This window comes from Thamnophis elegans, chromosome 11 (genome assembly GCF_009769535.1).
Source record: "Thamnophis elegans isolate rThaEle1 chromosome 11, rThaEle1.pri, whole genome shotgun sequence".
Lineage (NCBI taxonomy): Eukaryota > Metazoa > Chordata > Lepidosauria > Squamata > Colubridae > Thamnophis > Thamnophis elegans.
Genome location: NC_045551.1, coordinates 57,307,274 through 57,321,904, shown reverse-complemented (window position 1 = coordinate 57,321,904; position 14,631 = coordinate 57,307,274). Strand labels below are relative to the sequence as shown.

General features: G+C 42.9%; 1 protein-coding gene across 1 annotated transcript in view; it reads left to right on the top strand.

Annotated features, from left to right (window-relative positions):
- PIBF1 (progesterone immunomodulatory binding factor 1) overlaps window positions 1–14,631 on the top strand; it is a 99,611-nt gene that overhangs the window by 75,849 nt on the left and 9,131 nt on the right. The window contains exons 14-16 of the mRNA XM_032226261.1: window positions 4,390–4,492; window positions 7,379–7,509; window positions 9,874–9,958. Coding sequence (XP_032082152.1) covers window positions 4,390–4,492; window positions 7,379–7,509; window positions 9,874–9,958 — 319 coding nt within the window. The remainder of the gene's footprint in view (window positions 1–4,389; window positions 4,493–7,378; window positions 7,510–9,873; window positions 9,959–14,631) is intronic.

The window sequence follows — 14,631 nt, the reverse complement described above, 5'->3', positions numbered from 1 at the left end:
TTAACTTTGAAAAAAAAAAAAGAAGAAGAAAAGACATCTTTGCTTTTAATTCCCCAAGAGTATAAGCAATCTGTCGTCCTAATTAATTACGTTTGATGGGAAATAAATCTGACATATGGCAAGCTGATTTATTTGGCTGAAGTAGTCCGTCTTTTCTCTCTCTCTCTCCCCTAGATTCAGTGTGCTGAATAATAAAACCCTATCTGTCCCCGTCTAACAAATCATATTTTTCAAACTGTTGAAAGCTCTCCTTGTCCAGGGAACTAAACCAGTAACAAACGTCCTCTCTTGTTGCCCATGGATAGTTGTCTATTTTTTTTTCTTCATGTTTGAACAGAACATTTCATTTTTTTTAGGATATGCGGCATTGCTCGCCTGTGGCTTACATGTATTGGGTTCTTTCTTGCTCCAAGGACAATAAACAGATCCCAAGTGGCCTAAAGGCTCCCTTTTCCTGTACATATCCCAGTCTTGTACCTATTCCAAGCAATGTATTGGGAACAGAAAGCCATGTACCCCTGCTCGACTGAATAAGCTGAAGCTGAGCATATAATGAGTTCATTCATGAAATTCGGTCTGAAAACAGCAGGGATTTTTTTGGCTGCGTGTTTTGGTTGTTTGTGTATAACATTCAGCTAAAGAATTTTATTTTTATTTTTTTTGAAGAAAAAACCTACCGCCCTCTTCTTATCCGCTTGCAAGCTTAAATGGATTTTACAGGGTCTGAATCAGCGCAGGAAAAATGTTGGAAAAACCTGCACTGGTTTTTCTCAGTACTCCTGCGTTGGGTTATCTTTTGCGGAGGGCTTTGGTGAGCTTCACACCGAATAAATTCAAGACGGACACCCCAGGCATCCCATGTAAGACAGAACTGTGGTTTTACAGCCCCTGTTAGAAAGACAGCTTCACGTGTCAATTTACTTTTGAAAACAGCATTAAAGGTAAAGGTTCCCCTCGCACATATGTGCCAATTGTTCCCAACTCTGGGGGCAGTGCTCATTATCATATCAAAGCCATATCAGAGCCAGCGCTGCCTGAAGACATCTCCGTGATCATGTGGCCAGCATGACGAAATGCCAGAGGCTCACGAAACACTGTTACCTTCCCACCAAAGGCGGTTCCTATTTTTTCGACTTGCATTTGACATTGCTTTCGAACTGCTAGGTTGGCAGAGAAGCTGGGACAAGTCACGGGAGCTCACTCCGTTTACACAGCGCTAGGGATTCGAACCACTGAACTGCCAATCTTTCTGATCGACAAACTCAGCGTCTTAGCCACCGAGCCACCTTAAAAACAGCATTATTGGATATAAATTATTTGGGTCCGTTCCAGGTTTTCCTATTTTTATTGCCGTTAAGTAATACTTTTGTGAAAATGAAAACAAACCTTGACTCTAGACTGGGGTTTCCCAGCCTTGCCCATGTTAAGAGCAGTGGACTTCAATTCCCAGAATCCCCAGATGGGGAACTTTGGGGTTGAAGTCCATGAGTCATAAATTCGCCAAGATTAAGAATCCTGTTCTAGAAGGACCAGCCATTTTATAAAATAAAAATGTAAAACTGACCCCAGATTTGCATTGGTCTTTTTCTGAATTTGTGGGGGAGTTAAGCCCCAACCAGGTTCCCCCGGGCTGAGGGTCCTCCACTTCTCCTTTCCGTCTTCTTCCCAGAAGGTGTTCTGCCTAGGCTTCCCAAGAACCTGAAGCAAACTCCTTGTCCCGACAAAAACCCCTTTTATTAATGTACTGTGAATTCTGCTCATTCACATCCAGCCAAGTCTTTCAAGGGAGGATTTACAGTCACAGACCTTATCTGGCTTGGAGAGCTGCCAAGCCGATATCTGCAAAATTTGGCAAGGAGTCTCGGAGAGTCACAAACCAATTAAACGAACTACTTGTCTCCTGCAAACTCCACTCCCCTTTCGCTCCTCTTTTATTTCCTCTGCGAGGGGCCATTCATCATCCACCTGTGGCCTTACTCCCAAGTCAACCCCTGTTCTTTAGCTGTTCCCTTCATCTGGCAACTCTGTGCATGCGCACACTGGGAACAGGCTCCAGCTGTTCGTCTGCCTCAGTGATGTCTGCCTTCGAAGGCTGATGATAACTGGCATAGGGCTCTGGCCCCCTCTCTGCTTCTGACACAGAGCTTTCATCAGAGCCTTCCCACTCCAGGACTGGCCCATGTTCCTCCCCAACCTCCCCACTGTCCGAATCTGCTGCCAGCTCCACTGGCCCCTGGCGGACCACAACAGAGGGATTTTCCCAGCTCAGGCTGGGTTCCAGTTTGCAGGAAGAAGAAGATGCTTTTGCTAGGAGCTTGCAAAGAGTCTTCAGAAGAGGAGAGGAGAGCCATCTCACACCAAAATCTGCTAGTGCACTGAAGTCCAGGCTCCAAGCCTGATAAAATCAAAAAGATTGTACTTTCTTACCACGATTACCTGGTTTTTTGGATACTCCCTTATCATTTCCTTCCTTAAAGCTCTCACCTCCCTCCCTGAGTGAAGGTTCCATCGTTGAATGTTTTGCTTTAAGGTGCTTTGTTTTTTTTTTACAAAAAATGTTAAATTGCTTCATAGATTTCCTCCAGTGATGTTACAACGTATTGAACTTAGATAAGGAAAAGAAAGATGGGGGGGGGGGGAGATTTCTGTCATGCTTACTTAAACATAATTTTATGGTGCTTGAATGCATCCTGATAGCTATCTCAAATGCAGCTTCTAGAGCCAGTTGCTACTAGAAACCTGGCAGTTTAATTACAGTGTGAGAATGATGGGAATATTCATCTCATCCAGTTAAAATGCCATGTTTGGCTTTGGGCTTCAAGCCGTAGTGTTAGAAAATGATATAGCAATAGCACCTAGGCTGACATACTGCTTCACAGTGCTTTACAGCTCTGTCTAAATAGTTTAAAGAATCAGCCTATTGCCCCCAACAATCTGGGTCATCATTTTACCCCCCTCGGAAGGATGGGAGGCTGAATCAACCTTGAATTGGTCAGGATGGAGGGAATTGAATTCCTGGCAATATGAGCAGAGTTAGCCTGCGGTACTGCATTCTAACCACTGCCCTACCACATATAATTCAACCTCTGAATAGGTACTAATAGACATTTTCTCAGAAATCTTAAAATTGATGACTTCTGGAATGTGAAAACTTGGTTATAACCATGGCAAGCCCGTATCAGTGAGCAAGGCCCTCGGTTATTTGTGATGTTCTCAGAACTTAAATGTCCCAGCATTGTTCTCTGCCTGCATTTGGTCTGTTGAGAAATGTAATGCATTGTAAATTTGTATTGGGGAGGGAAGGAGGGAGGCAGGAAGGAAGGAAGTTAAAGAGGAGAAAAGAAAGAAAGAAGAAAGGAAGGAAGCTAAAATAGAAGGAAGGAAATTAAAAAGGAGGAGGAAGGAAGTAAAGAAGGATGGAAGTTAAAAAGGAAGGAGGGAGGAAGTTAAAGAGGAAGAAGAAAAGGAGGAAGTTAAAAAGGAGGAAAGAAGGAAGATAAGGAGAAGGAAGGAAGTTAAAAAGGAGGAGGAAGGAAAGAAAGAAGGGAGGAAGTTAAAAAAGGGAGGGAGGAAGTTAAAAAGGAGGAAAGAAGGAAGATAAGGAGAAGGAAGGAAGTTAAAAAGGAGGAGGAAGGAAAGAAAGAAGGAGGAAAGTTAAGGAGAAGGGAGGAAATTAAAAAGGAGGGAGGAAGTTGAAAAGGAGTAGGGATGGAGGACATTAAAAGTGAGGGAGGAAGTTAAAAAGGAGGGGGAAGGAAGGAAGGAAGGAAGGAAGGAAGGAAGGAAGGAAGGAAATAGAATCCAAAACATATTGTAGGAGAATCCAGGAAACCAAATTCAGTTAGATAGTCCCAAGATAATTAACTGCATTGACAAATTGTGTACATTTATGCATTCAGGAAGAACGTATGGTTCGTATGTTGTATACAATACAGTGTATGAAAGGTATACTGCAAATAATATATTTTGCCAAACTGTGTGTATTAAAAAATGTCAAAAATCTGTTATTTTTTTCTTTGGGCAGGGATTTCGAAAAAAACTAAAAAAAATCCTAATACCATTTTTTAAAAAAACACCACAAAATCATTAGCTACAAAAGAAGTCTTTGAATCTGTCTGTTTCTACAAGCTACTCCACTGAGAACAGGATATATTTTGCAAAACTAGTATTTGTCTTGTTACAGATGGAAAGTAAGAAAGAATGGATATGTAGCATCAATAGCAGCTCCAACATAAGTTTAATCAAACGCCCCCACCCATGATAGCTTGTAACCTTATATGTGTATTAATATATGTTAAGGAAAAGAAAGTAGAAATTCTACTTCAAAAGACGTCTGGTTTAAAATTCTACTTATTGTTATTGTTTAATTTTATTTTTATCTTGGCACAGTGTGCATTTGGCAAGAAGGTTGCTACAGCTAGAGAAGCAAAATACATTGCTTGCAAGAGATTTGGAGCGCCAGAAGGAAGAAGTTACTTGCATTTCACAAGAGGTATAATTTATATATATATATACATACCTCCATACCTAGTAGGTATTACATGCATGCATGCATGCATGCATACATACATACATACACACACACACACACACACACACACACACACAGAGGGGTGTGTGTGTGTGTTTGTGTGTGAATTATAAAGGTAAAGGTTCCCCTTGCACATTTGTGCTAGTCGTTCCCGACTCTAGGGGGCAGTGTTCATCTCCATTTCAAAGCCGAAGAGCCAGTGCTGTCTGAAGATATCTCCGTGGTCATGTGGCCGGCATGACTAAACGCCAGTGGTGCACAGAGTGCTGTTATCTTCCCACCAAAGGTGGTTCCTATTTTTTTGACTTGCATTTTGGCATGCTTTCGAACTGCTAGGTTGGTAGAAGCTGGGACAAGTAATGGGAGCTCACTCAGTTATGCGGCGCTAGGAATTCGAACTGATTTCTGATCGACAAGCTCAGTGTCTTAGTCACTGAGCCACCACATCCCCTTTTCTGTGAATTATAAGAAAGCATAATTATATGGATGAAAAGAGAGCAAGTTTGGTCTAGTGGTTAAGGCACCAGGCTAGAGAGCAGAAAGCCATGGGTTCACGTCCCTTCTTAGCCGTAGAAGCCAGCTGAGTGACTTTGGGCCAGCCACTCTCTCTCAGCCCAGCCTGCCTCACAGGTTTCTTATTGTGAGGAAAATATGAGGAAGAAGATGTGTTGTATATGTTCACCGTCTTGAGTTATTTGTAAAATAATACATATATGTGTGTGTCTGTGGACAATTGTGGACAATACTCCCATGCTAATCCTTTTCAGCGCAATACGTGTTGCTCTAATAGCAGAGATGAAAAGACAGATTATTCTGCAGACTAAACAAAACAGAGACTAGACAGATAAGCCTCCCTTCTCTAAATAGGGAAAAACTAGCAAAACTGGTTTAGTTTTCTTAAAGTTTTTTTTATGCAATGCCTATATATTTATTTAATATCTGTGCCCATCTCAGACAATATAACCTTGGGCACCTACCAACAATTACACATATACACATACACACAAAATAAAACAACCTCTCTCCACTCCTGGATTAAAGCCATCACACAGACACAGTCCTGAGCCATACCTCCCATCCCATGCCAACTCATCTATTTGGTCGTGGTGTTTTGTTTTTTTCTGACGGGCTCTACCTTGTAACTCAATTAGGATCTGGGCTTGTTCTCAGAAGGTCCATCCAGAGGCCGCTGGCAAGTTGGCCACGTTCATAATTGCCTTCTGACATGCTCCTCAGTCATGGATATTTGAAAAATGGAGGAAATCCATAGCCAAGGAGGTTCACCATTTTCAGTTCCAGGGAGAGAAAGAGTACAGAGAACCATTTTGCCATTCCCACCCCTGACCTCTTCCCTACATACAGCGCTGGCTTCCAACTTGAGTTTTCCCAGATAGATCGGGATTATATCATATGGAGAATCCAGGTCAGTCCCTGGCCAGTGTGAATGGATTTTCAGAAGCCACAAAGGAAGGGCTCTCCCTGACTCCTTGTGAACTATCAGAAGACATTGTCCTATGCTGCCCTCTAAACAGTGAAAGAATAACATTTGCCTGGGGTCTTTGCTCTGGAAAGAATACAGATCAACAGAGCATTCTCTCCCTCTCTCTCTCTCCCTCTCTCTGTCTCTCTCTCCCTCCCTCTCTCCCTCTCTCCCACCCACCCTCTCTCTTTGTTCTTTCTTTGCAAGTGGCACTTGCGTTTAAAAATTCAGGATTGGAGATCGCTTGCCCCAAATATGCATCTGCTCGCAATTTATTTGAAGTCGTGTGATATAAAAAGGTGAAGGTTCCCCTTGCACATTTGTGCTAGTCGTTCCCGACTCCAGGGGGCAGTGCTCATCTCCGTTTCAAAGCTGAAGGGCCAGCGCTGTCCCAAGACGTCTCCGTGGTCATGTGGCCGGCATGACTAAACTCTGAAGGCACACAAAATGCTGTTGCCTTCCCACCAAAGGTGGTTCCTATTTTTCTACCTGTATTTTTACATGCTTTCGAACTGCTAGGTTGGCAGAAGCTGGGACAAGGAACAGGAGCTCACTCTGTTACACGGCACTAGGGATTCGAACCGCTGAACTGTCAACCTTTCTGATCAACAAGCTCAGCGTCTTAGCCGCTGAGCCACCTCGTCCCTTCATGTGATATATACAGTACATAATGTTTATACATAATGGCCCTTATAGATATAGTATAGATATATATAATTATATACATGATGCCCCTTCATGTGATATTGATATATATAATTTTGAAGTCCTGCTGCCCTGCAAATAAACTGGGGGGGGGGGGGGAATAAACCCAGACATTTACAATCCTTTGTAAATAATATAGAGAAGGGGTGCTTCGCTCCATCTTTTTCCAGTGATCTTTATATGTGATATCAGGATTACATTGTGGGAAAGAGAAAGAGACATACAGAAAGGCCTCCTCCGAGGCCTCCTCCGAGTTCCATCTGCCAGTCAGTGCCGACTGGCAACTACAAGGAGGAGAGCCTTCTCAGTAGTAGCTCCGACCCTTTGGAACGATCTCCCTGTGGAGATTCGTACCCTCACCACCGTCCAGGCCTTCCGCACAGCCCTTAAGACCTGGCTAGCCCGTCAGGCCTGGGGACAAAGATAATTGCCCCCACCCGAATGATGAATGAATGTTGCTTATTATTTTATTCTATGTTTTGTATGTGTTATTGTTTGTATATCCCTTCCCTTGATTTTATGTAAGCCTCCCTGAGTCCCCTCAGGGAAAAGGGCGGCCTATAAGTGTTAATAAAACCATAGAAAACCAAACCATAGAAACGTAATGGAGCTACCTTTCGTGATTTCAATGTACGTCTTTTTTTTTTCTCCTTTTCTTTCAGCGAGACAAAGCAAATTCTCTGTTGAACCAAGTGCAGCAGCCCTACAAATACCTCATTGAATCCGTACAGCAGAGAGATTCCCAGATCCTTGCGCAGAAAGAACAGATTGCTCAGCATGAAAAGGACATCAGGTAAAGACTCCAAATTTGGTGTCCCATCTACCTGACCCACCAGAGCGGGGAGGCAGGGAATGTTGTGAGTCCCATCTCTGAGGAAGATACACCTGGTGGGACCCAGAAGAAGGGCCTTCTCCGTGGTGGCTCCCTCTCTCTGGAACATCATCGCTCCAGAGACTAGAACGGCCCCCACTCTAACACTCTTCTGGAAGGCGCTAAAGACCTGGTTCTGCCAGCGGGCCTGGGGAATCCAGAGTGGGATGGAGCCCATTCAATGGCTCGTGTGATCTGCTGTTGCTGGGTCGGGGGGGTGGGAGCTGGGGGGAGTGATTTTGTTATTAATTTATTGGATTCTGTTTGTTAGTTTTTATTGTTTTAAACATGGTTTTATAAGCCTCCTTGGGTCGTCATGGGCAAATAGGCGAGCAATATAAATTCAATAAATGAATAAACGAAGCCCTGAGTCAGCCATGGAGCCACAAGGCTAACTTTCTGAGAACGGTGACTTTGGTCTATTAAAAATTGAGGGCTTCTCCTGCTAATTTCATAGCCCTGCCTGTTTGGACTTCCTTTCTTAATGGTGTAGAAGTCGTTGCCTTCTTAACAGCCCAAGATTTAAGGGGCTGCCACACAGAAAAGAGAGGGGTTGACATATTCACCAAAGCACCTGAAGGCTGAAAAAGAAAGCAATGGATAGAAACTAATAAAGAATTAAAGAGGCATTTCCTGGCAGTTGGAACAATTAACAAGTAGAACCGCTTGCCTTCAAAAGTTGTGGGTACTACAACACTGGAAATTTCTAAGGAGAGATTGCAGAATCATTTCTTTGAAATGGGGTAGGGTCTCTTGCTTGACTAGGGGGTTGGACTAAAAGACTTCCAGATTCCCTGCCAACTGTCTGTTATTCTTCTAGATTATCTTTTTGACTCCCTGATCTAATCATTAGCTCTTGAGTAGCCAGTAAATCTCTTTCGATTACTTAATTAACATGGTTCTCCTGTCCCACTTATGTGGCTTAGCTTAAACTTTGCTAATCGTTTCTCAGATCTCTTTCTCCAATAAGGCTTTCCTTTCGCCATTGTAACAAGTCCATCCTGTTATCTTAGGTGTCAGAAGGGGAGGCCTAAGTGTCTCTTTGATTCCATCAAGTTCTGATCCTATAGCTGCCTAGAAGATTAAATAGGGTGCTGGTTGAGGTGCCAAAATTCCTTAATTTTCAATTCAGAAAAAGTGTCCAGAAGTGTTGGGGGGGGGGGGCAGGGTTATCTTGCTCACCTGATTTTTAATTTAGCTAGATGGAAGAAGACTATCACTAATGGATGACCCCTCCTGCCTGCCTGTCTGCTTTCCCATTATAACTGTTCTGACCTAGGCTTCCCAAGAGCATGAAGCAAGCTCCTTGTCCAGACAAAAAACCCTTTTATTAATTGACTGTGAATTCTGCTCATTCACATCCAGCGAAGTCTTTCCAGGGAGGATTTACAGTCACAGACCTTATCTGTCTTGGAGAGCTGCCAGGCTCCTCAGAACTTGGCAAGGAGTCTCGGAGAGTCACAAACCAATTAAGCAAACAAATTGTCTCCTGCAAACTTCATTCCCCTTTCGCTCCTCTTTTATTTCCTCTGGGAGGGGCCATTCATCATCCACCTGTGGCCTTACTCCCAAGTCGACCCCTGTTCCTTAGCTGTTCCCTTCATCTGGCAACTCTGTGCTAGCACACACTAGGAACAGGCTCCAGCTGTTTGCCTGCCTCACTGATGTCTGACTCTGAAGGCAGCTGATAACTGTCAGACGGCCCTGGCCCCACCGGTAGCTACCCACCCCTGATCAAACACATACAAAAACTTTATTTGGTTTGTCTTTGCTTTTGGTGCTACTTTCTATACCAGGGGTGTCAAACTCAAGGCCCACGGGCCAGATCCAGACAGCAAGGTGCTTAGATCTGGCCCGTAGTGGCACCCTGGAAATAGCAAAGGATCAGCCCGCGGTGCCTCTGTCAGCCAAAATGGAGGTGGGGAGGGCCGCGCGTGACCTGCCCAGGCTCTGACAGCTTACAGCCCTCAGTCAGAGAAAATGGAGCATGGCCTCCCTGAGCTCTGTTTTCACTGGCAGAAGGCTGAAGGAGGCCGTCATGGCCGAAAATGGAGTCTTGAGTGACATCAAACTGGCCACGCCCATGCCCGCCCCTTCCCTCCCGAGGTCAAACACAACCCTGATGCGGCCCTCAATGAAATCAACTTTGACACCTATACAGTCACGTTTTCCTTTTCAAAAAGCATCTAAGTGTGCTTCGTTCTCAGCAATTTATGTTAAAATTCGCATTGCTACTAGAATGTGGCATTAACTACATTTCCTAAGTCGTTTTCTTCTGCCCGCCAGTCAGTTAAATGAAGAGAAGAAGGCTTTGCTGAGGGTCAAGAACCAAATGGCAGCCGATTTGGAAAGACTTCTAAATCACCGCGAGGTAATTGTCTTGTTTTATCCCAGTTATGACCGTATAATGTTTCCCCCTCACCACTCTCTTTGTGCTCATCATAATATGGTTTGTTTTCAGCTTTCTAACTTTTAGGAAATATTTTTAAAGTGCCCTAGGAGCACCTCTATGAGCTAAGGGGCAGAGTGGTTAGAATGCAGTATTGCAGGCTGACTCTGCCCACTGCCAGGAGTTCGATCGTGACTAGCTCAAGGTTGACTCAGCCTTCCATCCTTCCAACATTGGTAAAATCAAAACCCAGATTGTTGGGGACAATAGGCTGACTCTATAAACTGCTTAGAGAGTGAATTTATAGTACTATGAAGCAGTATATGTCTTAAGTACTACTGGTATTGCTATCTTTCCTATCTCAAATGACCATCGTTAACTTCTACCCCAACCTTCCCCTCCACTATAAACTCTCTCAGTGCATCTCATTGCCACCAGCCTTCCACCAGCTTCAGCCCCTCCTTAATCCCAGCGCCATCCCATGACCAGGTTGCCACTTGGCGCTCCTTCCTACCCCTGCATGTCCAGACAGAATCCAAAGCTCTTGGTTGAGGAGCAGAAGGAGCAAAGAACAGGGGAGCTTTAGCTCGCAGGACATCACTTCCTTCCTTTCTTTTCCGAATATCAGCACCTGGAGGTTCTCCAAGTAGGAAAAAGGCTTCTCATCACATCGAGAGAAGCACACACAGCTACCAGGCACTTGCTGACTTTCTGAAGGAGGGGATGGAATTAGAGGAGATAAGGAAGGAGCCATGTGTCTCTGACTGCTTAATACCAATTTCAGCTGTTCCAGGCATCCTGAGCTTCATTGGTAAGGCATGTCAGGAGCTGTGGTGTGAGAACATTGGAAGGACCACAGCATTTCCACCCACTTCTCTGTTGGCTTGTTCCCCTCACCACAATTTCTCTTCTTTCATGATCATGTCTGACTGGTAGAACATGGAAGGATGAGTTCCATCTGTGCTACAATGTTAGAATTTGATATTGCAGTGCAATACATTTCAACAGTTAAAAAACATATAGTTTATTTCTTCCTTTACAATGTTTCATTGCTCTTTAACCAATTTTCCAGGCATGTTCCAGCTTTAATTGTTGGCAATTTTCAGATGCTAAAGTGAAAAGTTTGTTAAATTCCAAAGAATTTCATGGCAAGAACTCTTTGTACCTTAATTACCGCTTATCTGTCTCCCAATCCATTTATTGGATGCCCTTCTCTTGGATGCGCAATGAATAATTACGTTGTTACATATGCACTATGGTATAATATATGCACTGAAGTATAACATAGACAGATAATATCTCCGTATTATGCCCTTAATATTCAGTGTCACATGACATTAACAAAAAAAAAAAAACCCTCATTCGTTTCTGCAAAATAATTGCTTCTCAAGCCAAAATGTTTCAAAGCTAGCTAACCTCGTGTGAATAAAATAAATGTAAATGCCCTTTGCTTATCAATGGAGACCGAGTGGAGCAAGGGGCCAGTTTTAAGTTTCTGGGGGTTACCATAAAGAGGACCTGGCCTGGGGCACCCACATTGTAGCACTGCTCAAAAGGGCCCAGCAGAGATTATGCTACCTGAGACTTCTCAGGAAACAACAACTGAATGAAAAACTGCTGGTGACCTACCGCTGCACCATAGAGAGTATTTTAACTTACTGCACCTGTTTATGGTTTGCCAATTGCACAGTGGTAGATAGGACAGTGCTCCAGAGGGTCAATGTTATTGCCCAGAGGATCATTGGTTGTGACCCTCTCCCCTCCCTGGAAGAGCTTTATAGCTCCCGCTACCTTAAGAAAGTTCAAAACATCCTTAAAGATCCATCTCATCCTGGACACCCTTTTTTTGAACTATTACCATCTGGCAGACGGTACAGGACAATAAAAACAAGGACAAATAGGCTGAAACACAGCTTCTATCCCAGAACAGTAACTATATTGAATTCCACTGTATAGTGCAATATTAATGCAATATCGGGTTTTCAATTCAATTATATAGCATGTGAATGATGTGTGTTTGTGTTTTTATAGTTACAATGTACACTGAAGATGGCCTTTAATTTCGGTGTACGATGTGCAATGACAATGAAGTAAACTAAAAAACTAGGATGTGTATTAGGAAGAGGAAATTACTATAATGGTTGATTATTATTAATTTGACATAGGAGATGTTCCAAGGTCCTTCTCAACTTTGTTATTCTGTGTGTTCCGTGTGATGGGGCTGAATTTTATTGATACCAGTTAGGCTGTGGATTTTTAATTTAACCTTTAAATATGTTTTTTTTTTATTTCTACATGTACCTGGGAAAGCTAAAACTAAAAAAAAAAAGGTGCATGTTGGTTCATGGATTTTTCAAAGGAGATAAGACGCTCCAAATTTGTGTGCTGCATAGCTGAACCCTTGAACTCCCAAAAGCCAATCTTTTAACTTTTTACGTTGACGCCCTGTCATAATCCAAAAACAAGCATAAGCAACCCCAAGAAATTGGAACTGATTTGGGTCAATGTGACCTTGTCTCTCTCGCTTTTGGCACGCAACGACAAAAAGGTTAGTCATCATTGAACTCGACCAAGAGGATCTCTGGTTGTGGGGAGGGGGGCTTCAGAGAGGGAGGCAAGTCGGATCTAAGAGCTGGGAAAGCAGGAGCAACTTTGGGGGAAATTCCAGGATGGACAATCTTGGTTTTATTGACACACACACACACACACACACCAAAAAACCTGGGAGTAGTTGAGATTCCCTGGGGGCAGACCAGCTCAAGAATTGGAACAGCAAAAAAATGATATGTGGTGTGGATAATCACGTATTTGCACAAAAATCCAAATTGAACCATCTTTTCAGCTTTACCTTCTCCCTCTAAACCCTTGGCTGCCTTCTGCCCATAAAAGCAGTTCCATTGTTAAACTCACCTGGTTATGCAGGAAATCATTCCTTTGGCCCCAGTGGCTTGGCAGATTCCTTCTACTTTGTTTGCACAGAATGGATTACAATTCACTTTAAATACATCTACATATGAAAATGCAAGGGATCCTGCCTGTCTGCCTTCTGCAAATATTTTCTCTTCATTAAGCTCTTCTGTGTGCTCTCCTTCCAGATGTTGAAGGATGTTGCTATGGCTTCTTCCAGCCAGCTTTTTCAAAGGCTAAATAATCTGCCTAAGCATTTCTGTTCTTCTTAATCTGATCCCACTTTGTCTGACTCTTTCTTAAACGGCAATGACCAGAACCAATATTGGAGGTAAAATCAGACCAGTATAAAACAAGTTGGCATAGTGGCTTCCCTTGTTTTGGAACACGGATGCCTCCAGAAACATGCTTGCCTTTTTTTTTTTTTTTTTTGTCTCTTCAGTCATCAGTGACTGTTTCACAAACTTTTCCACAAGTGCTCTTGCTCAGGCATCCAAAGTCTTTTCCCTAAACTCTCTGCATATCATCTTGCCTTGATCTCTGTTAAATTTTATTCTCATTCCGATTTCTCCACCTTTATCCGGATCATTTTGACTATTATTTCTGTCTCCTGTTTCCTACTGGTATTCACCAGTCATCTGCAAAATTGGATAAGCATTCTCTCTACTTCCTCCTGCAAATTATGAATGCAAATCATGGGGAGAATTTAATCTTGTAGCACCCAACATTAATTTATTCCTGCCAAGTAAGACTGCTTTGAGAAATGTGACTTGAGTATAATCTTCAGTGCCGTTGGGTCTTTCTTAACTGCTAATCGGAATATCATGGAATACCATATAAATGCTCCTTTGAAATCTCTCTTTTTAAAAAAAAAAAAAATCAGCATTTTCATATGTTTATGTTTTAAGAAGTCAATCAGCAAAAGAGAAAAGCTTCAATTTGTTCTTGAAAAATCCATCTTGTGTTCAGAGTTCTTGGAGAGCAATAGCTTTCTGATCTACGCTAGAATCTTCCCAGGATGGATGGATGGTCTGTAATACCCTGATCTTTATTTTTCCTCTTTTGGAAGGCAGACACAGATCTTGCTTTCCCGTTCTCCAAAGTTTCTCAAACAAAATGCCTAGTGGTTAGGCCAGCCCTCAAGTCACTGTGGATGGACATCCGATCACATGAGATTTTGCACTAGTGGTGTTACCTAGTTAGATAAGGAAACCAAGAAGCCAGTTTTCTCCAATCTTTTCTTCTTTTCCATAGAAATAAATGTTCAGTCCGAGCCAAAGCCAATCGTAACACTTTCATCGTTTAAGAGGAGATGCAAGGAAGCTTAGGGATGGCATGAAGGCAGAACTCCTCTGCTCGCAATAGAATACCTTATGCCACCAGGCTCGAAATTTTGGGCTTGGACAATCTAGTACTACACTGATTAAGGACTGACTTAAGCTTAGTACACAAAATTGTCTGCTACAACGTCCTACCTATCAACGATTACTTCAGCTTCAACCAAAATTATACATGGGGAATTTGTTCTTGAAAAATCCATCTTGTATTCAGGGTTCTTGGAGAGCAATAGCTTTCTGATCTACGTTAGAATCTTCCCAGGATGGATGGATGGTCTGTAATACCCTGATCTTTATTTTCCTCTTTTGGAAGGCAGACACAGATCTTGCTCTCCCGTTCTCCAAAGTTTCTCAAACAAAATGCCTAGTGGTTAGGCCAGCCCTCAAGTCACTGAGGATGGACATCCGATC